The following is a 27355-nucleotide window of genomic DNA, read 5'->3' as shown; positions in this document are numbered from 1 at the left end:
ATTGTCTTACATTGCACAATACATACCAATAAAATTTAGTCCAATACCTCCTGGTAGAGAATGGATGTTATAAAGCTATAAAGACTGTGACAAGTGGTATTTTCACAGTTGGTTTCTCTATTTTTATCTGCTAAAATCACTTTTCTCCCTACTTCCATCTTTTCCCAACACCCCAAAAGGAACTGGCCCTTAAACCGTATGCTCTTTATCTTGCTCTCTTCTCCCTCTTTCATTTCTTGCCCCCTCTTTGTCTTCCCCTTGCCTAAGCCTTAAGCCTCCAGTGACAATCCTTAAGCCCCAGAGTCAATAAATTGGCAACACGGAACCAACCATTATCTTAGCACATCGCATTCTGGTTACTTTTCTCTTTCCTTAGCCTCAAATCACCACCCACTCCTTGGCTTTTCCCTTAAGCCTCTTCTGCAGAAAAACACAATCCCTCTTTATTCTCCCTGAATCACGGCTACTTCAACACTACTGCATTTTTATTTAAAAGTCTTTCCAAACTTCAAAAAGATGTACCATTCTTTAGGAGCACAGCCCCTCTGCTGGAATTCTGAAAGAACTGGGGACACAGCTGTAAAGTGTTTCCTCAGAGCCATGGTAACCGCAGTATTAAAATAAATAACACAACTACTCCACCTAGTGGACTCCCAATCTGCCATGAAATATGTTTCAATGTCTCTAAAATAGAGCTTTGGGAAACGAACCTCTACCACTCATTTTTCCTAATGCCAAATCATACAGCATTTGTACCCGACAGGACAGGAATTAAGAAAGAATCACTACGGGTTTTTTTGGCTAGGATTTCTTTTTTTGCAGGTTATTAGGGGAAAGGCTTAAAGTTCTTAATTAAACACAACTATGGATGTTTGTCAGAACTATGCATTAAAAAAGAATAAACTTCACCTTCAAATAAATTGGGGGGGGGAGGGGTGGCACGACCCCTCTCACAAGAAGTCTTGCAAAACGAACTGATTGCCCTGCCTTCCAAAGACGCCAGCTACCCCTTGACCAGACACTGTTATCCCCACACAGCAAAAATTAACGCTTCAGTTGCCTGTGCTCTCATGGCCACCTATGGATATTCTTCCTACGTCTCCCATTAGAGTGAGGGTCTTAAAGGCAAGAGTCTACTCCTATCTCTTTTCAGTAACCTTGGCCATATATAAAACAATCTTTGCCTTTTCAAATACTGAATGTTCACCTCTAATTTCAAGCTAAACTCTTGTCAGGAAGTTATTCAAAGCTATAATGTACATCAACATAAATTCAAAGGTGGCTGAGATTTCTCAATTACATTACAAAACCAAACTAGTCTTCTACCAGGGACTTTATAGAAACACGTACTACCTAAGCTAGTTTGCATCTTCAAATGTTAATATTCCTTAAGTTTCTCTAGCCAGTGGAATTTTTTCCTTTAAAGCACTTGTTGCACAAAACCACAAGCTGGCAGAGTTCACGTTCAAATGGGGAAAGCTACTGTAGAAAGTAATACATTCAATTACAGATCAATTTGGTTTGTCTTGGTGATGATCTGTCCTATGTGGTGAGAATTTATTGTTCAAAACCACAGCAATTTAAGTACCATTAGTTATATTACTGAACTCCAACTACAGTTATTAATCAGATCAACATTGCCCAATTTCTTTAACAATGACAAAGGTATAGTTTAAAACATAAATTAAAAATATGAATCTCAGCAAGATTTCTCCAACCACTTACTTGTATATACCAAAATAGAATTACACCCATAATAAAAATATTTTCAAGCCCCATTTACATATATCAACATTTATAAGCATCCCTTCTACCTATGGCCCCATGGGATATAAACAGTCACACAAACCATGGTTCTTACATTTCTAAAGCTTGTAATTTATTTTTTTTAAAAAGACACATAAGCAAAACAGTTCATCAATAGGACCATAATGAGGGGCAACTACACTAAGGAGGCAGAGGGGATACCACATTCAAAGAGGGACAAGATATCCCTCTAGGCAGATAAGGAAAAATACTCCCAAAATTTTAGTCTGGCAGGATTTCAGCTGGACTAAAGCAGTGAGCAGAACTTCAAGGATGGAGCAGGGAGGATTTTCTGGAAGCAGCATGATCAAAACTGAGGTTAAAAGTTCAAAAAACTTGTTTGGGATATGAAAAAGAAAAAAACCAAGTCTGGCTGGAACAAAGAACTCCTATAAGCAAGTAATGTGGGATTAATCAGGAAAGATGTGTTAAGCCCACATTACAGTACCCTGACTGTCAGTTCTAAGGTGCTGTTTTCACTGGCATTTTAGCTGGCTAAAATAAAATCAGTTTAACAAATTTATTTTTAAATTTTATTCTACATAGTCACCCATGTAACTAAGAAATACATGCATACTAGCATCTCATTTTCATTTTGCATGAAAAAAAACAAACACAAAGAGAATAGCTTAACCTCATTGGTCAAAGTCAATTCCTTAAGTGTGATCAACACTGCTGAGCGTTCCCCTGCAGAGCGTACTTCAGCTGTGTGGTTTTCTCGAACAACACTTAGCAACTAAGCCAGAGCTGAGATTTTGCCAGGTGGGTGTAACGAAGGGCAATGGGATGAGGGAGCTGAGCTGCTGAGAGTGGTGGAAGTGACTTAAACTTGGCAGAGAAGCAAAGACGGAAGGGGAATGAGAGAAAAAGAAGGTAAAGGGCGTAAGAGGTGGGAGGCCTCAACTAGTCCGGGACCAGGTACAGGTGACAGTGAGACAGTTGGATGGAATGAAAGTTATGACCAAAGAGGAGTAAGCCCAACTGCAAAATTTCTGGAGCAGAAAGTCCAGAAGATAAGATCCACAGGGTGGCCATGAAAGTAAGTGGCAGAAACTGCATGGAGGTAAAGGACACTGGAAATCGGAAGGTAAAAAGGTGCCAGATGAAACTCTTTATTGTAAGCTGTGAGTCTCAAAAAGTCAGCAGAATTCAAAGGATACACACTTCTGTTGGACCATCTATATATATGCCAAGGGCAGGGTGGCAAAGGCAACTGCAATCCGTCTTGTTAAGAATCACGGGGGAGGGACTTCCCTGGTGGTCCAGGGGTTAAGAGTCCACCTTCCAATGCAGGGGATGTGGGTTCGATCCCTGGTCAGGGAACTAAGATCCCACATGCCGCGGGGCAACTAAGCCTGCACGCCGCAATTACTGAGCCTGTGCACTTTAGAGCCCACACGCCACAACTAGAGAGCCCACGCGCTCCAACTACTGAGCCTGTGCGCTCTAAAGCCCATGCACCACAACTAGAGAGAAGCCCGCATGCAGCAACAAAGAGCCTGTGCTCCGCAACAGAAGATCCCATATGCCACAACGAAGATCCCGCTGCCGCAACTAAGACCCAACGCAGCCAAATAAATAAATAAATATTAAAAAAAAAAAATCATGGGGGAGGCTGTCAGAGCTGCAGAGAGCTGTGGAGACAGATGGCAGGAAACTCCAAGAAGAAGGGCCAAGGAGCAATCATCTGGAATCCACGTCAAGGGGGCCCTACAGGTCACAAAATCAGTCACTTTTTGTTCTTGTTTTATTTGACCTTTCCACAGCAATCTGCACTGATAATCACATCTTCCTTCTTGAAATCCTCCCCTCTACTGGCTTCCACGACAGGTCATATTCTGAGTTTTCTTCTACTTCTCTGGCTCTTGCTCAGCAGGCTTGTTGGTTTTAACTCCCTTTTAGGCTATCTTCCCTTTCCACTCTACCCTCTCTCTGTGGGGAGTATCTTCTGCATTCATGGTTTCATGATTTTAAAATATCTATCTCCAGCCAGTCTGGTCTGAGTCCCAGTGCTTACACAACATCTTCAAATAGTTCTCTCAGAATCTCCTCATACTCAACGATGTCCTAAATCAATACCTCCAAACCTGATTCTCTTCCAGGGTTCCCTGTCTGAGTAACAGGCACCACCTTTCACAAAGGTGCTTTCACAGAGGAACCTGGACATCTCCTCAAGACCTCTTTCCTCCTCAACCTCACAACTGTCCAATTACCAAACAGTGCCCATTTTTATGTTCTATATCCACCGAGTTCTCTCTGTCCCCACAACTGCCATCTTTCAAAAGCTTCTATCATCTCTTACCTATATTCAAGTTCCTATACTCATGCCAATCTGTCTGTGCACTAGCCCCTGCCTTCCCTTATTTCTTCCTAATTAGGTCTAAGTTCAGCTCAACTGCCCTTTGTCAAGGAACACCCCACTCCTCCAGACTAGATGAGGTCCTTCCTCTTATATGCTGAGGAGGGTAGAGTGGAGGATTGTGGGAGAGTAAAACAGTTAGAGACATAGTAGAACAGAATCACTGAAGCTGGCTACCATTAATTTAATAGTGGGTCCAATTTTCCCAGTTTATATAATGACTTAATTTAAACACTCGTTAGATATAAAAGAACGAAAGTTGGTTAATCAGGAACTCATTTCAGAACTTCCCTATTGCCTTAAGTGAACTCAAAACTTGAGAGATTAAACAGCTTACTTAGTTAACTTCTCAGTTGCTTTATAATCATTGCTGACTAGCAGCCATCATCATTCTTCTCAGAAGAATTAAACATATACAACAGGGGCTGGCACCACTGAGCTGCAACAACTTCCAACTAACCAAAGTCAGGGCAAAGTACCAGGGAAAAACCTTTGCAGGTAGGCAATTTCCAATCCATCTAGCAGGAAATAATCTTCAATACTGTCATCACCAGCTCTTTAAAAACTAACTATCAGGAAGTGGAGCTAACTCTTCTTCTTTGATTATTCCTCTGTGCAAAACAGTAAGAAAAAGATACACCCAACAGATAAAAAACAAACAAAACAAAAACCCAGAGTGAAGTGGAATCATGAAAAGAAAAAAATTGTACCTGTAAAGAAGCCACCTAGAGGAGGCAAGGAGCTTTATATGAACTTCTTCGAATTCTTCACTAAGTCAAATCACGTCATGGTCCCAACTCCTTTGACTTCTAAGTTTGACCATGCAATTGGCTAAGGCTCTTTATCAATGCCAAGACTGGTTCTTCCCATACTGCACCATTTAACAGTAATTCAGTCCACAAATATTTATTCTCCAAATACTAAATCCCAGGTACTATGCAAAGTGCAGCAGAATCAAAAATGTCTAAGACTAGGGCCACCTATAATATAACGCAACAAACGCTATTGTGTTTCTATTAATAAGCTATGTATTCACACAGGAAGTAGTGAATAATGCTTTAGGGGAGGTTGGTCCGTGGGCTGGCAGCCAATCCACACACTTACGTCAGGGTATAAATCAGCTATGTCCCTAAGCAAAATATATTTAGTTCAGCTGAACATTTTCTTCTTACCAAGACTTTCTCAATGAAGGAAGTAAGGTATAGATTTATATTCTGGTACAAGTTCCTTATCTTGTTACAGACTAGCACTCTGGCAGCATTGAGATAGAGGAAATGAAGAAGAAGAAGAGAATTGACAAATCAGGTGACACTTAAGAGAGGTCTTGGGACTTCCCTGGTGGCCCAGTGGGTAAGATTGTGCACTCCCAATGCTGGGGGCCTGGGTTCAATCCCTGGTCGGGGAGCTAGATCCTGCATGTATGCGGCAACTAAGAAGAAGTCTGTATGCCGCGACTAAGATCCAGCGCAGCCAAAATAAATAAATAAATAAATAAATACATGTTAAAAAAACAAAAACAAAAACACAGGTCTTACAAGATAAATAAGATTCTGCCAGGAGAGAAAGAGGAAAAGGCATTCTAGTATACCCTACTCCTGGTGGCCTAGATTCTTACCCTAGATTCTTACATTTGTTAGCCAAGGATGCTCTTAAAATTCTATTAAATCCATTGAGTCCATGTTGACTGCTGACTGGCTGGACCCAGGTTTACTTGCTTAAGAATTAAATTCCTCTGATTGTCCTTCACCCTCATCCAACTCTTCACAGAGTATTAACAATGGATAGTTACATACACATTTACTGAATTCTATTTGTTCTCGGTTGGTTCTAAATCTTTATCTTTATGCTGGTTTTCCTCAGAATTACCTTTCAAGCTTTAAAGGGCAGTAACTAACTCTCTCACATAACAGCGCAACATTTCACACAGTTCTTCATATACACACATACAGGGGCTTTAAGCTGAAAACTTTAAGTTGAACGAAGTACAACTTTAACCTGCTGGTTAAAAGTTTTTAAGCATCTTTCTTGACCTTTGAAGGTAACTCTTCCTATCTCAGGCTCTTCTCATTTTTTAATTCCAGAAAAACAGCTATTGACTTAAAAGTGCTGCTGACCATCCTAATAGCTCTGACTTGGTCTTCTGTTTCAGGCTGAGGTATCCCGGTCCTATCCTGAGACAAGAGCATCCTCATGGGATTTCTCATTGGTAGATTCTAGCTAGACATCTATTAAGCTTTCTTCCCTAATAACTATAAAGCTACAAGTCACATGGTAAGGCTCAAATTTCTTAGACTTTAATTACAGGAAAACATTTCTCGTCTTTTTATGGATAAGGGCAGGCACGTGTGTATCTTGTCACTGCTGTACTCCCTCTGCCTAGCACACTCCAATCATTCAACAACTTTTTTAAAGTAATCAAAACAATAAACATAGCAAAGTATTATACATTTTTTTTTAAATAGCACCCACCCATCACTGCCTCAGTATTGAACATTTAACAGAGGGGACATGTAGTGGCTCCCCTCATAGAGCAACGTCCCATTATGACATCAGTTATTTATGAAGAGTTCCTATTCTGTCTACCAAAAGCTACATTCATATAGCCTCATATAATATAGCTTACAGTCCTATTCCCTAGTACCAACATTATAAGGGAATGCAATGAATCAAAACTGCAATAATAAAAGCTGTGTGTTTATCATACGTCAAGTAATGATACTCCCTAAGCCACTATATACCAATTCTGAAGAACGACAAAATTAGGACTTGTCATTTTCCGTTGAATATTTGCAACATTATAAAAGACCAAATTTCCATGGGTGGGCCTGAACCAAGATGGCAGATAGAAGGACGTGCTCTCACTCCCTCTTGCGAGAACACCAGAATCACAACTAGTTGCTGGGCAATCATCGACATGAGGACACTGGAACTCACCAAAAAAGATATCCCACATCCAAAGACAAAGGAGAAGCCACAATGAGACAGTAGGAGGGGCGCAATCAGAGTAAAATCAAATCCCGTAACTGCTGCGTGGGTGACTCACAGACTGGAGAACACTTATACCACAGAAGTCCACCCACTGGAGTGAAGGTTCTGAGCCCCACGTCAGGCTTCCCAACCTGGGGGTCCGGCAACAGGAGGAGGAATTCCTAGAGAATCAGACTTTGAAGGCTAGTGGGATTTGATAGCAGGACTTCGACAGGACTGGGGGAAACAGAGACTCCACTCTTGAAGGGCACACACAAAGGAGTGTGCCCATCAGGACCCAGGGGAAGGAGCAGTGACCCCATAGGAGACTGAACCAGACCGACCTCCTAGTGTTGGAGGTTCTCCTGCAGAGGCGGGGGGTGGCTGTGGCTCACTGTGGGGACAAGGACACTGGCAGCAGAAGTTCTGGGAAGTACTCCTTGGCGGGAGCCCTCCCAGAGTCTGTCATTAGCCCCACCAAGGAGCCCAGGTAGGCTCCAGTGTTGGGTTGCCTCAGGCCAAACAACCAACAGAAAGGGAACTCAGCCCCACCCATCAGCAGTCAAGTGGATTAAAGTTTTTCTGAGCTCTGCCCACCAGAGCAACAGTCAGCTCTACCCACCACCAGTGCCTCCCGTCAGGAAACTTGCACAAGCCTCTTAGATAGCCTCATCCACAAGAAGGCAGACAGCAGAAGCAAGAAGAACTACAATCCTGCAGCCTGTGGAACAAAAACCACATTGACAGAAAGACAGACAAGATGAAAAGTCAGAGGGCTATGTACCAGATGAAGGAACAAGATAAAATCCCAGAAAAACAACTAAATGAAGTGGAGATAGGCAACCTTCCAGAAAAAGAATCCAGAATAATGATAGTGAAGATGATTCAGGACCTCGGAAAAAGAATGGAGGCAAAGATCGAGAAGATGCAAGAAATGTTTAACAAAGACCTAGAAGAATTAAAGAACAAACAAACAGAGATGAACAATACAATAACTGAAATGAAAACTACACTAGAAGGAATCAACAGCAGAATAACTGAGGCAGAAGAACGGATAAGTGACCTGGAAGACAGAATGGTGGAATTCACTGCTGTGGAACAGAATAAAGAAAAAAGAATGAAAAGAAATGAAGACAGCCTAAGAGACCTCTGGGACAACATTAAACGCAACAACATTCGCATTACAGGGGTCCCAGAAGGAGAAGAGAGAGCAAAAGGACCAGAGAAAATATTTGAAGAGATTATAGTCGAAAACTTCCCTAACATGGGAAAGGAAATAGCCACCCAAGTCCAGGAAGCACAGCGAGTCCCATACAGGATAAACCCAAGGAGAAACACACCAAGACACATAGTAATCAAATTGGCAAAAATTAAAGACAAAGAAATATCATTGAAAGCAGCAAGGGAAAAATGACAAATAATATACAAGGGAACTCCCATAAGGTTAACAGCTGATTTCTCAGCAGAAACTCTACAAGCCAGAAGGGAGTGGCATGATATACTTAAAGTGATGAAAGGGAAGAACCTACAACCAAGATTACTCTACCCGGCAAGAATCTCATTCAGATTCGATGGAGAAATCAAAAGCTTTACAGACAAGCAAAAGCTAAGAGAATTCAGCACCACCAAACCAGCTCTACAACAAATGCTAAAGGAACTTCTCTAAGTGGGAAACACAAGAGAAGATAAAGGACCTACAAAAACAAACCCAAAACAATTAAGAAAATGGCCACAGGAACATACATATTGATAATTACCTTAAGCGTGAATGGATTAAATGCTCCAACCAAAAGACACAGGCTTGAATGTGTCTTGAATGGATACAAAAACAAGACCCATCTATATGCTGTCTACAAGAACCCACTTCAGACCTAGGGACACACACAGACTGAAAGTGAGGGGATGGAAAAGGATATTCCATGCAAATGGAAATCAAAAGAAAGCTGGAGTACCAATACTCATACCATATAAAATAGACTTTAAAATAAAGAATGTTACAAGAGACAAGGAAGGACACTACATAATGATCAAGGGATCAATCCAAGAAGAAGATATAACAATTATAAATATATATGTACCCAACAAAGGAGCACCTCAATACATAAGGCAACTGCTAATAGCTATAAAAGAGGAAATCGACAGTAACAGAATATTAGTGGGGGACTTTAACACCTCACTTACACCAATGGACAGATCATCCAAAATGAAAATAAATAAGGAAAGAGAAGCTTTAAATGACACAATAGACCAGATAGATTTAATTGATATTTATAGGACATTCCATCCAAAACCAGCAGATTACACTTTCTTCTCAAGTGCACACGGAACATTCTCCAGGATAGATCACATCTTCAGTCACAAATCAAGCCACAGTAAATTTAAGAAAACTGAAATCATATCAAGCATCTTTTTTGACCACAATGCTATGAGATTAGAAAGGAATTACAGGGAAAAAAACGTAAAAAATACAAACACATGGAGGCTAAACAATACGTTACTAAATAACCAAGAGATCACTGAAGAAATTAAAGAAGAAATCAAAAAATACCTAGAGACAAGTGACAATGAAAACACGATGATCCAAAACCTATGGGATGCAGCAAAAGCAGTTCTAAGAGGGAAGTTTAGAGCTATACAAGCCTACCTCAAGAAACAAGAAAAATCTCAAATAAACAATCTAACCTTACACTTAAAGGAACTAGAGAAAGAAGAACAAACAAAACCCAAAGTTAGCAGAGGGAAAGAAATCATAAAGATCAGAGCAGAAATAAATGAAATAGAAACAAAGAAAACAATAGCAAAGATCAATAATACTAAAAGCTGGTTCTTTGAGAAGATAAACAAAATTGATAAACCATTAGCCAGACTCATCAAGAAAAAGAGGGTGAGGACTCAAATCAATAAAATTAGAAATGGAAAAGGAGAAGTTACAACAGACACTGCAGAAATACAAAGCATCCTAAGAGACTACTGCAAGCAACTCCATGCCAATAAAATGGACAACCTGGAAGAAATGGACAAATTCTTAGAAAGGTATTAACCTTCCAAGACTGAACCAAGAAGAAACAGAAAATATGAACAGACTAATCACAAGTAATGAAATTGAAACTGTGATTAAAAATCTTCCAACAAACAAAAATCCAGGACCAGATGGCTTCACAGGTGAATTCTATCAGACATTTAGAGAAGAGCTATCCCCCATCCCTCTCAAACTCTTCCAAAATATAGCAGAGGGAGGAACACTCCCAAACTCATTCTATGAGGCCACCATCACCCTGATACCAAAACCAGACAAAGATACTACAAAAAAAGAAAATTACAGACCAATACCACTGATGAATATAGATGAACAAATCCTCAACAAAATACTAGCAAACAGAACCCAACAACACATTAAAAGGATCATACACCATGATCAAGTGGGATTTATCCCAGGCATGCAAGGATTCTTCAGTATACGCAAATCAATCCATGTGTTACACCATATTAACAAACTGAAGAAGAAAGACCATATGATCATCTCAATAGATGCAGAAAAAGCTTTTGACAAAATTCAACACCCATTTATGATAAAAACTCTCCAGAAAGTGGGCGTAGAGGGAACCTACCTCAACATAATAAAGGCCATATATGACAAACACACAGCAAACATCATTCTCAATGGTGAAAAACTGAAAGCATTTCCTCTAAGATCAGCAACAAGACAAGGATGTCCACTCTCACCACTATTATTCAACATAGTTTTGGAAGTCCTAGCCATGGCAATCAGAGAAGAAAAAGAAATAAAAGGAATACAAATTGGAAAAGAAGTAAAACTGTCACTGTCTGCAGATCACATGATACTATACATAGAGAATCGTAAAGATGCCACCAGAAAACTACAAGAGCTAATCAATGAATTTGGTAAAGTTGCAGCATACAAAATAAATGCACAGAAATCTCTTGCATTCCTATACACTAATGATGAAAAATCTGAAAGAGAAATTAAGGAAACACTCCCATTTACCATTGCAACAAAAAGAATAAAATACCTAGGAATAAACCTACCTAGGGAGACAAAAGACCTGTATGCAGAAAACTATAAGACACTGATGAAAGAAATTAAAGACGATACCAACAGATGGAGAGATATACCATATTCTTGGATTGGAAGAATCAATATTGTGAAAATGACTATACAACCCAAAGCAATCTACAGATCCAATGCAATCCCTATCAAATTACCAATGGCATTTTTTACAGAACTAGAACAAAAAATCTTAAAATTTGTATGGAGACACAAAAGACCCTGAATAGCCAAAGCAGTGTTGAGGGAAAAAAACGGAGCTGGAGGAATCAGACTCTCTGACTTCAGACTATACTACAAAGCTACAGTCATCAAGACAATATGGTACTGGCACAAAAACAGAAACATAGATCAATGGAACAAGATAGAAAGCCCAGAGATAAACCCACGCACCTATCGTCAACTAATCTATGACAAAGGAGGCAAGGATATACAATGGAGAAAAGACAGTCTCTTCGATAAGTGGTGCTGGGACAACTGGACAGCTACATGTAAAAGAATGAAATTAGAACACTCCCTAACACCATACACAAAAATAAACTCAAAATGGATTAGAGACCTAAATGTAAGACAGGACACTATAAAACTCTTAGAGGAAAACATAGGAAGAACACTCTTTGACATAAATCACAGCAAGATCTTTTTTGATCCACCTCCTACAGTAATGGAAATAAAAACAAAAATAAACAAATGGGACCTAATGAAACTTCAAAGCTTTTGCACAGCAAAGGAAACCATAACCAAGACGAAAAGACAACCCTCAGAATGGGAGAAAATATCTGCAAACGAATCAACGGACAAAGGATTAATCTCCAAAATATATAAACAGCTCATGCAACTCAATATTAAAGAAACAAACAACCCAATCCAAAAATGGGCAGAAGACCTAAATAGACATTTCTCCAAGGAAGACATACAGATGGCCAAGAAGCACATGAAAAGCTGCTCAACATCACTAATTATTAGAGAAATGCAAATCAAAACTACAGTGAGGTATCACCTCACACCAGTTAGAATGGGCATCATCAGAAAATCTACAAACAACAAATGCTGGAGAAGGTGTGGCAAAAAGGGAACCCTCTTGCACTGTTGGTGGGAATGTAAATTGATACAGCCACTATGGAGAACAGTACGGAGGCTCCTTAAAAAACTAAAAATAGAATTACCATATGATCCAGCAATCCCACTACTGGGCATATACCCAGAGAAAACCATAATTCAAAAAGACACATGCACCCCAATGTTCACTGCAGCACTATTTACAATAGCCAGGTCATGGAAGCAACCTAAATGCCCATCGACAGACGAATGGATAAAGAAGTAGTGGTACATATATACAATGGAATATTACTCAGCCATAAAAAGGAACGAAATTGGGTCATTTGTTGAGACGTGGATGGATCTAGAGACTGTCATACAGAGTGAAGTCAGTCAGAAAGAAAAACAAATACCGTTATGTTAACGCATGTATGTGGAACCTAGAAAAGTGGTACAGATGAACGGGTTTGCAGGGCAGAAGTTGAGACACAGATGTAGAGAACAAACGTATAGACACCAGCGGGGAAAGCCACGGGGGTGGGGTGGTGGTGGTGTGATGAATTGGGTGATTGGGATTGACATGTATATACTGATGTGTATAAAACAGATGACTAATAAGAACCTGCTGTATAAAAAAATAAATAAAATAAAATTCATTGATGACTAATAAGAACCTGCTGTATAAAAAAATAAAATATAATTTAAAATTTTTAAAATAAATAAATTAATTAAAATAAAATAAAATACACAAATTTAAATAAATAAATAAATAAATAAATAACAAAAGACCAAATTTCCTTTTTCAACTTGTTCCTTAGGGCCAGAACGGTCATTATTTTCAAGTACTCAGCCTTGCCACAGTAAAAGAAAATTGTTTCACTAGTTCTTAACTCTTTACTCACTTTCTTCTTTCTTCCCTCCATCTTGCAATCTCCTCTGGAGTGTCTAACTTGATTTTCTTCATACCAGGAGCATGCGTCTAAGGGGAAAATGTCTGCTGAATATCAAGAAGCGTATTGTATGCTTTTGACTAAATCTCAAATATTATGGGGGATAATGGAGACTGTGTACCTAAAAGTAAATTTACTAGCAGAGACAATTTTAAAACTAAGTAAGCAGGTTTTATCTATCCTTATTATGACTTTTCCTTTAAAGGAAAAAGAATTTTTCTCTTGTCTTTAGATTAGTACTACCGATAAGAAAAAAGTCATAATATCATTTTGGTTACAAAGTAAATGTCACCCAATACTTGATTGATATTAAATACCAAAATGAATTACCTACCAACCAAAGTTGAGAAAGTTAGCTAGAGAAATAATGAATACACCAAACAATTTGAAACAGCATGGTATAGTAAAACAGAATTTGCCATCATGAAATTCAAGTGCAGGGGTCAGTTCTGAGACCCTGGGCAAATCATTTCACCAATCTGTTAAATAGGGCCAAGATTTATTTACTTTACACAGTGGCTTACGAGGATAAAATTGAATAGTAAATGTAAAAATGCCTTACAAAGTACAGTGTTCTGTGAATGTTACTTATTAGTAGGCTATGTAAATAGAGAGCTATGAAAATAATAAATCAATGAAATAAAAAGAGCATGTAACAAACAAACAAACAAAAAAAGAACTTACATTTCTCCAATGGAATTGGACAATCTTCTCATGTGCACTAAAAGAGCAATCTACCTCAGGGCACTGTAAGAATTTTTAAGAAAGGCTATTCAATGTTTTCCATAAAAAACTTACCTTACTACTATATATACAGACATATTCTGGTCATATTACATAGTATCCCATCTATGTGGTGTTATCACTGAATACCTAAAACAAAAATCCCTCCAAAACAGAACTGCACTCTCCAAGTATATAGTACAGTAATGCATATCATTTACTTCTCCACTTGAGTGAATGCACAACATCAGCAATGTTGTAAAATGTTCTTAATTCCTAAAGTTAAGGGGCATGCCTACAAACTGAAAGAGAACTTTTCCAAACTAAGAACTTTCTTTTTAACTTTTTTACTTCTCAAATATCCTGGTTAAAAGTACTTAATAAGGTCTAAACCATCCGTAGAGGGTGCTGGGCCAAGGCAAATTACACTGTGTGGTTAAAGAGTCAAGGGCAGCCTTAAAGGAGAAAGAACTCACAAAGGCGCACGGAGCAACCAGAGGGGAGGCCCAGCCTCTCACAGAGCAGAGGAGGCGCATACATACAAACAGCTGCCAGACCTCCCTTCTCTTTTACTGCCATCTCACACTTCCTGAAGCAGTGGGCTTCCCACCCGCAAACTGCAAATCCCAGGGTCACTGTCCCAATTTGTCAAGTCATCAAACAACATTTCTATGAAAACTGTAAACTTTTAAGGGAAGAAAGCTTAGAATTTCTACCAAATACACCATTTTGCTAAATAAATATCAGGACAACTAAGAAAACCTACTTTCATATGTTCGGACATGTGTTTATCATACTTCTCTTGATTTTTAAAACCACGATCACAGGTATCACAAAAATAGTGAAAAACTGGTTCCTTTCTTTTCTGCAAACAAAAATGAAGAGGCATTAGGCTTTTGGTGAGAACTCTTTAATCATCAGTAAAAATATAGTACATATTTTGATTTTTCACACAACCCTTACAGGTGGCAAAAACTTCTGAATACATTTCTAATGAAGGGATGATTCTGTTTTTATTTTTAACAAATACGTTAGGAAAAGCCAGGCTTGTTAAAAAATTTTAAATCTGAGTAAAGCTAATATAAATTGTGAGTAGATTTCAAATTGGTAATCTAATTAAAACTTAATAGAGCATATGTCAAAATGACCTAAGAATAAATATTCAGGGTAAAAACAGTATTTCTTCTTTTAGGAAAAACAAGTGTGTGCGTGTGCATGTGTATATTTTAACTACAGAATGAGAAAAAAAGAACTATTTAGGTAAATATTAGTTTTTTTAAATTCCCAATTTACTATTTTTATGTTTAAACATAAAACAAAAATGATTATTACAATGATAGGCTATATAAGGCCCCAATTGTTCAATGTTGAGATTATGTTAATAAACATACTTTCACAATATTTTGTTAATATTAGTTACATAGTTTTGATGCCAAAATGAAGGGTACTAATTTCATGCTGTAGATTTACTCAATTTATTCTAAACTAATAAAATTATTTACACATCTTAAAAGTTGAAAGACCAAATTATAAGCTACATCAGAATAAAAGAAGCCTATTTTAAGACTCAGTTTCTGAACATAACGAAGGGTTGTTCCTCATTAAAAAAAACAAACACTTGTAATTTCATCCTTCTCCTCCCAATATTTTAGTAAAATAAATAAATTAAATATATAATATATATTATGTATAACTTACATATATTATACTTTTGTTTACTTCATTGAAGTTTAATAACATTTACATTTATCTGTAATCATAATTCTCCATTATATTTACTCCTGATACTGTACTGAAATGAATTAAATGTTTTCTTTTTCTACAATTTCTCCATTTATTTCTCAAAAAGATTTCGCTTGAAGTTTTTACTTACAGCCAAGACTCTTAAAGATCCTTTTATGCAAGGCTCTGCTGTGTCAATAATGAATGCAAAACACGGAGACAGTTATGATAGAAACACAAGATATGAAACAGTGACATAGGGACCAAACTGTCACATTCAAGAAAATCTTAAAAAATACCCTTTTTTTCTGTTTTCTCCTGGGAGAGATGTTGAAGTCATTGACCTCTGCATCATGTTTTCGTGGAAGATAAGAATGTTTAACTGAAAAACAAAAAGGGATCCAGAAATGTTTGCAACTATACAATTATTTAAAATTTTGCTACAGAATGTCATAAATACTTGAGTAAAAACAGTGGTAAACTGCTTCTAGGCAGAATAGTAATTCAAACAAATTAACAAAGATTAAGACTAGTTTACCAAATAAACATTTTTCAAATTAATACATATTGCTAAGATTACATGTCCATAGATGCTTTGGATGTCTAAGTAAAGGAATGGACAAGCTAACCTGGTAAAATTCCTTGTAGTTATTTCAAACATTAGAAATGTAAACCGGGGACTTCCCTGGTGGTCTAGTAGTTGACTCTGTGCTCCCAATGCAGGGGGCCCGGGTTCAATCCCTGGTCAGGGAACTAGATCCCGCGTGCCGCAACTAAGAGCCCACATGCTGCAACTAAAGATCCCACACGCCGCAATGAAGATCCCATGTGCCGCAACCAAGGCCCAGCGCAGCCAAATAAATAAATAAATAAAAGTATTTTTAAAAAGAAAAAAGAAATGTAAACCATAAAATCCCTAATGGAGCTCTTTCAGCATCAATTTTACACCAGGAAAACAGACTCTTGTGAAATACATTTCTTCTCAAATATTTTTCCTTTCTTATTGCCATGACCCAACTCTGAAACCTCAATCTTTCACCCAGATCACTGTGACAGCCTTCCAGACTGGCTTCCACTTCCTAAGCCCTCTCTTCCAATAGACCCTGCACACTGACACCACAAAAATAATCCTCCAGTCATCACAACCCTGCTCAAGACCCTGGAAGCAAGTAGCTTCCTAGAGTCCTTCGATAAGATCCCACTTTATTTTTTCACCCTGCTCTTCCCTGTACCTTCCACATACTATGCTTCAGTCACACCAGAACACTGCAACCTTCAGAACTCACCTTGCACTGACACCTCTTTGCTTCCACCTAAAAAGTATCTCTTCCAGAATATTAAACATCTCCCAATACACTTCTTCCAAAAGTTTTCCCCAACTTTCTCCATACTCTGAAATCTCCTTTTATATGCCTCTATCACCAGTCACAGTGCGTTGTGATTTATATTTATGAACCCATCTCACCTTGCTTGGGACTGTCTTAGGCACATTCATATCCCCAGCATTAGGCATACAGTAAACACTGATTTGGATTCAACTTAATGTAAATTGAATTGTTCTAAGTGAACAATTTCATGGCTTTAAATGTGATCTCTACGCGAATGACACCCCGATGTACAGCTCTAGCCACAAACCTCCCCTGAAAGTACAAACTAATAGCTAACAGCCAGTTCAGTATCTCCACTTGACACAAATCATATTCCAAACTCAACTCCTGGTCTCCTTTCCAAATCTACTCCCTCCACATCCTTCCACTTGCTTGGCAAAAAACTTTAAGTTATTCTCATCTCCTCTTTACATCCCATCCCACATCCAATTCCTCAACAAATCATGCTGGCCCTACCCTACCTTCAAGATATATCTAGATTCCAACTACTTCTCATCACCTCCTGAGCTCCACCTTGGTCCAAGTCCCCAGTATCTCTCACCAGGTTAACTGCAATACCTTCTTAACTCATCTCCCTTTCTGTCATTTCCAATTAGTAGCCATATTAACCCTTTGAAAACATAAATCAAAGCATGCCACTCCCCTGCACTAAACATATCATAACTGTAGAAGTCCCACTATCTACAAGGCCCTCTTCCTCTATCGCCTACAACTCCACCCCAGGCTCAGTCCTTTCTTGCCTCACTGGGTTCCATTCTGATCTATAGCTTCTGCCTCCAGGCCTTTGCACTTGAAGGTCCCTCTGCCTGTATCGCTATCCCCCAGATACATGCACTGCTCTGATCCCTCACCTCCCTGAAGTCTTTGCTCCAATGTCACCTTACTTACGACTGACACTGACATTTAAAACTGCACTGCCTGTCACTCTGCTCTCTCTCCATAGCACTCACTGCCTTCTAATACACACTGCTTTCTTTTGTTTGTCTGTCTTCCTACACCAGGATATTTAAGCTCAAAATAAGGATATTTGTATGTTTTGTTCACTGTTATATCTCCCCTTCCTGGTTCATAGTTTGAATTCAATAAATAATTGTTAAACTGAATGAACAAGCAAGAAAAACGTAACTGTGGAACGAACTGTGAGACATTAATGACCAGACTCCAAGAGTGCAGGGCAGTATCAGAAGGGGAGAGAGCAACAAGGGTGGAAAAGGAGACGGAAGAAGGGAAAAGGAAAGGTAAGGGGTGGTACAGAGAGGAGTAACAACCTACCCGGAGTGTTGTGGGGCTGCCGATGCCAAGGAAAAACACCAGGAGACTGTGTCCAGTACCATGATGTTGAAGCCTGGAAATTCCAAGAAGGTTGGCCATTGAGTTGACGCTGAGAATCAAGGGGGGACTGGGCGTCGAAAGGGGGCTGTGCCCCGGGAAGAATCTGGGCGTCAAAGGGGGGAGGCGCCTCGGGGAGGCGCTGGGCCTCCGCGGGGGGCTGAGCCTCTGAGGAAGGTTCGGACCCTGCTGCGGGAAGCGACGAAGGCGGTGGTGGCGGCGCCGGCAGCATCGCCCAGAACATCCAGTTGTCCGGCAGCGAGGCACCGTCGCTCAGAGGCTCCAAAGTGGGGGTCACCTCGGGAGCTGAAAAACACCCCGTGCGAGTCACGAAACCACTTGCCGGCTCACCCATGCCATCCGCCTAGTAAGGAAGCCAGCGTGCGAATGTGGAGCAAGCCTTAGACGTCACTTCCGTTATCGTTAATGACACAGGTCAGCCAATCACAGGCTGCTACGTCATTGGTCGGGGCCGGAAAAGCTTCCCTCATTTTCGGCGTATGGCGGGCTGCTTAGTGGGGAGGTTTGACTCGGTGTGGATACACTTGTGTGCGGGACCAGTGTCTGCCACCGCGTATGGCGAGGGATCTTATCGGGCCGGCACTGCCGCCCGGCTTCAAGGCCAGCGGGTCAGCGGAGGACGAGGAGCGGGACCCCAGCCCCGGTAAGCGGCGGCGTGTCCTCTGCCCGCCAGGCCCACCCACCCCGTCTCTGGCCCGGCCCTGTTCTCGGAGTACTGGTCCCGAGGCCCGGGAGGGCGGAGGAGTGGCGAGTGGGCGCGGCCCCACCCGAGCTAACTTTCCTTCCCAAGCGTGGCCGTGGGGGCTGTAGAAACGAGCTTTGGCCTGGTAATCGTTATCACCAAGAAGTATTCGCATTTAATTCTCAATGGGCTGGACGCTGTGCTAAACGATCGATACACATTCAGTGATTTAATACTCCTGGCCACTGTATAAGGTAAAGATTATTATTTCGTGTTGCAAATGGGGACACTGAGGCCCAGGCTGTTGCGCATACCACACAGTTAGTTAAGTGGTGGAGCCCGACTTGGAGCGAAGCCCGTACTCCGAACCTCTGTGCCTTCTTGCCTTCTAACGTGCAATGGATGGCCCTGGCTCTTGCAGAAGATGCTCTGCGCCCTAGCCACCGACCTGCCTTCCTAGCCTCTCGTCCTGTCCTGACACACACGGCTCAGAGCTCAAACCAATCCGAGTTTCTGCGCAGTTCTTCAATACTCTAGGCTCCTTCGGCTCTCGCCCTGCCCTTTTTGACATACCTGACAAACTCCCACCTCATCCTTCAAGCCCTAACTTCAGTGTCACCTCAGTGAAGGCTTTCCAAACTCTCCCAAGCATTGTCACGCCCTCCTGTTTACCCACGGGTTTTTTGCCTACTTAATTACATCACATATTTAATACACTGTTTTCGAATAACTTGCTGACATATCTGTCTCCACCATTGCACTATAGTCTTCTAGCCTTAACACGTAGCAGGCACCTCGTATTTGCCAAATAAATGCTTCTCAGACTCCTCCGTGATGAGTATCCATCCCTTTCATGTTTGTACTAATTTGTAGCCTGGGACTGACTGAAGTTGGCAAAGAGCAAAGCTGGAAGAACTCTTCCATTTCTGAATCTAATTTGCATTCTTTGACTACGCAGAGGCCAAGTTTCCACCTAGAGGTTTCTTTCCAGGTCTTGTTTCTGCTATAGCTGTTAAAATGTTAGGCTTTTATTTTAGCAAGGAAGGTTCCATTCAACTAAGGCTGAAGAAAAGTGGGCTTAACCAAACTTTTTATTTAGCACACAGGTCTGAGATGGACCAATTTAATTTTATTTCAATACTCTGGAAAATTGAGTGCTGGGAAATGTCCCCTGAGATCATGTTAAAAACACGGGGGTGCAGATGTTTTCTCAAGACCAGTCTGCATACTCCAGACACTGCTTTGTGTAAGCTGAGTGGAGCCTGGGCTCTTTTGACTCTGACTTTATTCTCCTCATCTGCGGCAACCTTCACGCCACTCATCCCAGCCACATTTGCAGTCACACACTGGATCCTATTCCACCTCTGAAAACTTTTTTTTTTTTTTGGCCGTACTGTGCAGCTTATAGGATCTTAGTCCCCTGACCAGGGATTGAACCCGGGCCCTTGGCAGTGAGATCATGGAGTCCTAACCACTGGACCGCCAGGGAATTCCCCCATCTCTGAAAATTTAAATTCAGATCTTATTATCAGCCAGAACCCCTTATTCATCCATCATTCTTACTCAGTTACTCTCATTACAATTTTTTATTTTTTATTTTTGTTTTTAGTCTCATTGAGCCATGTGATCTCTGCCTCAGTCCGTTTTGGCCTTAAATTTCCTTTAATTACTTCTGTCCCTGCTCAACTTAGCCTCCATGGTCCGTCCATTCATGCCTTCTCTTGCCAGTGTTTTCAACTGCCTTATCCCATTCAGTATTCTTTTTTTTTTTTTTTTTAATAAATTTATTTATTTATTTATTTATTTTTGGCTGTGTTGGGTCTTCGTTTCTGTGCGAGGGCTTTCTCTAGTTGTGGCGAGCAGGGGCCACTCTTCATCGCGGTGCGCAGGCCTCTCACTGTCGTGGCCTCTCGTTGCGGAGCACGGCTCCAGACGCGCAGGCTCAGCAGCTGTGGCGCACGGGCTTAGTTGCTCCGCGGCATGTGGGATCCTCCCAGACCAGGGCTCAAACCCGTGTCCCCTGCATCGGCAGGCAAACTCTCAACCACTGCGCCACCAGGGAAGCCCCCCCATTCAGTATTCTGTTAAACCCATCTAGCAAAAACTCAGCCCTGGATCAATCCAGTCGTTCACCCCTGGTGAGCCCACACCCAGGCTTCCAAGTGCTGCTAGAAGAAACCTCACCCCTCCACAGGCTAATGCTGCTAAAAACTATAGTCTCCTCCCTGGCTGGGTCCGCAGTTCTGCCCAGCCATCCTCAGACGTTTCCCCACGCAGGTCTCCTCCCCCATGACCAACCATGGCCTTTTAAAACCTTCTCTTTCTTCTTTACACTCTCTCCATCTACTTCGCAGAAAAAGTAGATGCCATCTTAAGAGAACTTCCTCACTTTTCTGGCACAGTACCTAAAAACTTTCCTGAACCTCTGCCCAACTCTTTCGTCTTCCCTTTGATTATAATGGAAGAGGGGAACTACCTCCTTTCAAGGCTAATCCTTCCATTTTTACTCGGAACCCCATCCCTCACTTGTCCTGGGGGCTCCTTGCCCTTAGCATTTAACCAGAACATTCAAATCGTTCCCATCTTCATGAAGACTACTCCACATCCCCCGGTAGCTACTCCTCTTTCTCTCTGACCAACTCTGGATCCTCCCCGTTTTCTTCTTAACCCACTGCATTCTGGCTTCTGTTCTTGCCAATCCACGGAGACCACTCTCACCAATTTCACTGTGGAAATAAATGAAGACCACCCACCAATCGTCTCGGCACCTTTTTGCTAAATTCAAGGCACCCTTTTCAGTCCTGACCTTGTTTGACCTCATAGCCACATTTACCCCTGGTGATCCGTCCTTCTCTCTTCTCTTGGTTCCAGCCACTCTGAACACATTTCTAGATGTGCCAGGCCCTTAGGCTTTCAGTTCTTTGCAGATGCTTTTCCCTCTGCCTGGACCAATCTTCCTCCAATCCACACTCCCTTTGCCCAGCTAACTCAATCTCATCTTTTAGCCTCAGCCCAACCATCACTTTTTTTTTTTTTGGCTGTGTTGGGTCCTCGTTGCTGAGCGGGGGGGGCTACTCTTCGTTGCGGTGCGCGGGCTTCTCATTGCAGTGGCTTCTCTTTGTTGCGGAGCACGGGCTCTAGGCGCATGGGTTTCAGTAGTTGTGGCACGCGGGTTTAGTATTTGCGGCACACGGGCTCTAGAGCACAGGCTCAGTAGTTGTGGCGCACGGGCTTAGTTGCTCCGCGGCATGTGGGATCTTCCCAGACCAGGGCTCGAACCCGTGTCTTCTGCATTGGCAGGCAGATTCTTAACCACTGCGCCACTGACGTCACTACCTACTCCCATCAAAAGACAGTTGGATGCTCCTTATTGACATTTCCATGACAATCCTGTCACAGGATCAGCAAGCTTTTCCTGAACCAGATAGTAAATATTTTAGACTTTGCCAGTCAACAGGCAAAATCAAGATTATTATAAAAAATGTATATAACAAGAGAGAAAACAAATTTCCACAAATCTTTATTGTTGAAATTCAAAATATAACAGTATAATTTTTTTGTAGTTTAAGTCTACTAATGAGAAGAATGGAATTGCTTTGGAGGGAATAATGTTTTGTTTAATTGGGGTTCAGAGTCAGTGTTTCCTATTATAATTGATTGCTGATCTATAATGAGATTTAATGTGCTTTATACTGAGTATTTCTTTTTGTATGCATAATTCTGTGTGATAGATATCACAAGAGAAACATAATGGAATATATGACATAATCTCTATTTTCATGGAAGTTGTAATCTACTTGTAAAATTACCATTGCAGTAGAAGAGCTACCTTAATGACGCGCATTACTGCTTTAGTAGGAAAGAGATGGAATAGTTCATTACAAATGCCTAAAACAATTTTTTGAGACATTTTATATAGTTCTGAAGAATGATACCTATAAAAAAAAGTGAAGCTAGGGGGCTTCCCTGGTGGTGCAGTGGTTGAGGGTCCGCCTGCCAATGCAGGGGACACGGGTTCAAGCCCTGGTCCGGGAAGATCCCACATGCCGCGGAGCAACTAAGCCCATGCACCACAACTACCGAGCCTGTGCTCTAGAGCCCATGAGCCACAACTACTGAGGCCACGTGCCACAACTACTTAAGCCCACGCGCCTAGAGCCCGTGCTCTGCAACAAAAGAAGCCACCGCAACGAGGAGTAGCCCCCGCTCGCCACAACTAGAGAAAAGCCCACACGCAGCAACAAAGACCCAACGCAGCAAAAAAAAGAAAAAGGAAAAGAAAAGAAAGGAGCTAAAAAGGCAAAAAAAACTTCTGTCTTTAATACTTAGGAACAAGAGGAAGATGGAAAGAGCCAAGAGTGAAATGTAATCCCCTAGTCTCTTTCATGTTAAACTATAACCGCCTAGAATTTTGAAGAAAGGGATATTTATGGAAGGTTGTGTGCTCCCTTGCTATATTCTAAAAGGTGCTTTCTCTAGGAATTAGTAGTACATACAAAGATAAATCAGAAATCAGTAAAGGCATTATTCATTACGGTCAGAAGTCAGATATAATCTCCACTTACAGTTGGGGAACATTTACATACGAAGATATTAACTGTTCTTCAGTCTTAAACAGCAGTTGGAGATATGAATTTTATCTTTTAATTCTTATTGTTTTCCTCTTTTTGCTCATTGATTGTTCTCTTCTAGGCATGCTGTATTACCAGTTTAGCTTTTTCTTAAATATATAAATTTATTTATTTTTGTCTGCATTGGGTCTTCATCACTGGGCGTGGGCTTTCTCTTGTGCGGCGAGCGGGGGCTGCTCTTCATTGCGGTGCGCGGGCCTCTCATTGCTGTGGCCTCTTTTGTTGAGGAGCACAGGCTCTAGGCACGTGGGCTCCAGAGCACAGGCTCAGCAGTTGTGGCGCATGGGCTTAGTTGCTCCGTGGCATGTGGGATCTGCCCAGACCAGGGCTCGAACCCGTGTCCCCTGCATTGGCAGGCAGATTCTTAACCACTGCGCCACCAGGGAAGCCCCAGTTTAGCATTTATTTTCTATAATTCCTTCCTTTATTTAATGATACGTGGGAGAATGTAGAAAAAATGCATCCAATTTTTTAAGATAAAAGTTTGGATATTTTAATTCAGTTTGTTGTGTATTGAGCACTTGTTCTATGGTAATACAACAAGGAGCAAATAGGAAAAAAATTTCAGAAATAGACCAGTGGTTCCAACACTGAGCCTGCCTTCTCCCCTGGGTTTTATATTAATATACCCAAGTACCACTGAAATTTCTAATGGGCATGTTAAACTGAAGATGTGAAAGCAAGCTCTTAGCTCTTCCCCCAAACATGCTTCCCTTCTAGTCTTCTCCATATTAGAGAATAGCATTACCATCCTCCTGGCTAGCTAATCAGGCCAGAAACCTGTGACATCCTCAGTTCCTTTTTGGCTGTCACTTCTCACATCCAAACCATTAGCAAATCCTGCTTCTTCAAAGCAGTTGCAAATCAAACCATTTCATATCAGCTTTCTAACTCATCTCCCCTACTCCTGATTCCCTATTGTCCACAAGCTGAGTTTTTTGTTTTTGTTTTTGTTTTAATAAAAAAGCTAACTCAGATTATAGCTCTCCAGACTTAAAACCTTGCAGTGACTGCCTGTTATAACTAAAATCCAAGCTCAATTACCACAGCATATGCTCACATTTATGGAGTGCCTACTGTATGCCAGATACAGTGTTATATGCTTTGCAGGTATAATATGTATTCTTCACAACAGCCCTATGAGATTGGAACTACTGTTAACCTCACTTTACAGATTAAGAGAGTAACACAGGAAGGTTAAATAATATCCAGATCACACAGCTAGGAAGTGGCTGAGCTGGAATTCACAGCTGGAGTCTGGCCCCGAAGCATATAGTGTGGCCCCTTTGTACCATCCAACTTTGTCTTGTCACTTTGCTTACTTTGCTCTAGCCGCACAGGCCTTTTTGTCCCTCAAGCACATCAGGCTTGTTCTCTCCATAGGACTTTCGCACTAGTGATTCCTCCATCTAGAATGTTCTTCCCTCAGATTGTTGCATGACCACTGTCATCATTTAAGTCTCCCTACAAATGTCTTCTCAGGAGAACCTTCCCTGATCTCTGTCTTTAAAATTACCCTCCCACGTATTCACAGTCACCTTTTTTTATTTGTTTCTTTTTTAAGTTGTTTCTCCAGAAGTACTTACTCAATAAATATTTGTTGAATGGATGGATGTTGACTTTGTTGAATGTTGTTTAATATAGTGGTTAAGAGGTTCATATCCTAGCTCCACTATTTAGTTGTGTAAAATTGGGCAAGTTACTGTCTCTCTGCCTCAGTTTCCTCATCTGTAAGATAGAAGTAATACTGCTTTCCTAATAAGGTTGTTGTCAGAATTAAATAGGGAAATGCATGTAAATCTCTTTTAAGTTTTTGTTGTTATTAATAGTGAAGGAATAGCATACCTGGGAAGCTCTTTGGAAAATCATATTTCCAGGCCCTACTCCAGGCCAACTAAGTCAGAATCTCTGGGGCAAGGGCCCAGGAATCTCTTTTTTTAAAATATTTTGGCAAGTCTGATAAACACCCAGGCTTGAGACCTATGTCAGTAGAGTTTTAGCATCACTGCTGAGGATCGACATAGACAGTTGTGTCTGTGTGACATCGTACAATGACATCATGCAATAATTTATAATTTTGCTAAGCCATGAAGTGAGATCAATTCACCCTGGTGAGTGGGCACAGAACACCCTTACCTCTTCCTTGGCATCTGCATCCCAATGTGACCTCATTCTCTTCTCTGAATCTTTACTAGTAGGCAGGAGAATTTAGAGTGCCTCTACTTTTGTTTCTGCTTGGAAAATCATCTCGAACAGAAAGCTAACTGAGAAGTATGGTAATTAACCAATAAAGATATTTTTAAGTGGTGATTCTTAGTCAGAAACCAGAATGGATAATTTTGATTTTTACTATGTTAGACTGTGGAATGGCAAATTTGTTGTTTGGTTAGCTCCACGATATGAATATTGTCTACCATATGCTGTCCGTAAGGAAAAAAACAAAATCATGAAACCATTTTGGCAGTTGCACCAACCAAAATTGCAACCAATGCAAAAATTGCAAGATGTCAGGGAAATTATGTGCTATTGCTATATTTATAAGTTTGGGTATTAAAGCTTTTGTGAATCTCATAGTTACCACTGTGTAAGACATGATTTCTGCCTTCCTGGAGTTGGAAAGACAAACCCACTGTACACAACAGGAGCAAATGAGATTAAAATCCATAATAAATGATAGCCAGCCTGTGCTGAGAATTTCAGAAAAGGAAGTGTGAAATGTCAACTAGGGAGTTCATTGAAACAGTTGTGGCTACTTATGACATACACAGGACATCTTCTTTAGTTGCAGGACCAGCTCTGCCCCCTAATTATAAAAGCAGTAGTTCAAAGTCATCAGACAGCGACGAGGACAGTAGTTCTTTGTCTGAAGAAGGAAATCAAGAATCTGAAGAAGATGACACTGGTCCAACTGCAAGGTGAGTCACTTATTAAATTAAATGGTAAACCAAGCTTCAAATCTGGTGTACGCTGGCTAGAACAGAGAGCTAGTAAGGGGATATCATAACCTGCATTTATACAGCACAGGAAGAAATTACTTCATATGGCATTTGCTCATGAACTATACCTTTCAGAAAGAAATTTATTTTAGTACTATATAGCTCTGGAGATATCTAGAATTTCAATAAAAGTCTTATATAAAGGATTTTTCCTTAAGGTATTATTGAAGTGATTAAATATTCTAAATAGACCATACATCTTCTTTTTCAAATTATGTATGCAGGGAACTCCCTGGTCGTCCAGTGCTTAGGACTCAGTGCTTCCCATGCAGGGGGCACAGGTTTGATCCCTGGTTGGGCAACTAAGATCCCACAAGCCGCACAACCCAAAAAAAAGAATATGCTTTTAAAAAAATATTATGTATGCTGTATTTACTTTTTGTTTAAGTGAATGAATGATTCCCTCTGACCTAGCTTTACTCACCACAGGTCAATGTAAATAAGAAGTCGAATCTTTGTTTATTATTGGATAGCAAGGTCTTTTTTAAAGCATTTTAATGAGTAAGAGACAGAAGTAGCAACTTAAAGCTTTTACTTAAGTGAATTTAAAAACCAGTGCCATAAACTTTTTGCTCAAAAATATCTAGCAAGTAGAGTATTTGAAACTTCATTGAATGGACTCTTAAACAACACAGAAAATATAGAAAATTGATATATTACTGCTGTAAAGAAGTAAC

The 27355-nt window shown here is 40.6% G+C and overlaps 2 protein-coding genes across 2 annotated transcripts in view; one reads left to right on the top strand and one right to left on the bottom strand.

Moving 5' to 3' along the window:
* The window catches only part of NUFIP1 (nuclear FMR1 interacting protein 1), a 46845-nt gene extending 28126 nt beyond the window's left edge, over positions 1-18719 (bottom strand). The window contains exons 1-5 of the mRNA XM_068526688.1: positions 18292-18719; positions 15931-16013; positions 14676-14774; positions 13871-13933; positions 13139-13215 (exon numbers count right to left, since the gene is read on the bottom strand). Of these exons, the coding sequence (XP_068382789.1) occupies positions 13139-13215; positions 13871-13933; positions 14676-14774; positions 15931-16013; positions 18292-18703 (734 nt within the window). The 5' untranslated portion in view covers positions 18704-18719. The remainder of the gene's footprint in view (positions 1-13138; positions 13216-13870; positions 13934-14675; positions 14775-15930; positions 16014-18291) is intronic.
* A 108-nt stretch (positions 18720-18827) lies between these two features.
* Positions 18828-27355, top strand: part of GPALPP1 (GPALPP motifs containing 1) — a 29925-nt gene continuing 21397 nt past the window's right edge. Inside the window, exons 1-2 of the mRNA XM_068526898.1 lie at positions 18828-19012; positions 26465-26597. Coding sequence (XP_068382999.1) covers positions 18925-19012; positions 26465-26597 — 221 coding nt within the window. The 5' untranslated portion in view covers positions 18828-18924. The remainder of the gene's footprint in view (positions 19013-26464; positions 26598-27355) is intronic.

Source organism: Eschrichtius robustus, chromosome 18, assembly GCF_028021215.1.
Source record: "Eschrichtius robustus isolate mEscRob2 chromosome 18, mEscRob2.pri, whole genome shotgun sequence".
Taxonomy (NCBI): Eukaryota; Metazoa; Chordata; class Mammalia; order Artiodactyla; family Eschrichtiidae; genus Eschrichtius; species Eschrichtius robustus.
The sequence above is the reverse complement of the archived record's forward strand: the minus strand, read 5'-3'. Positions and strand labels throughout refer to the sequence as shown.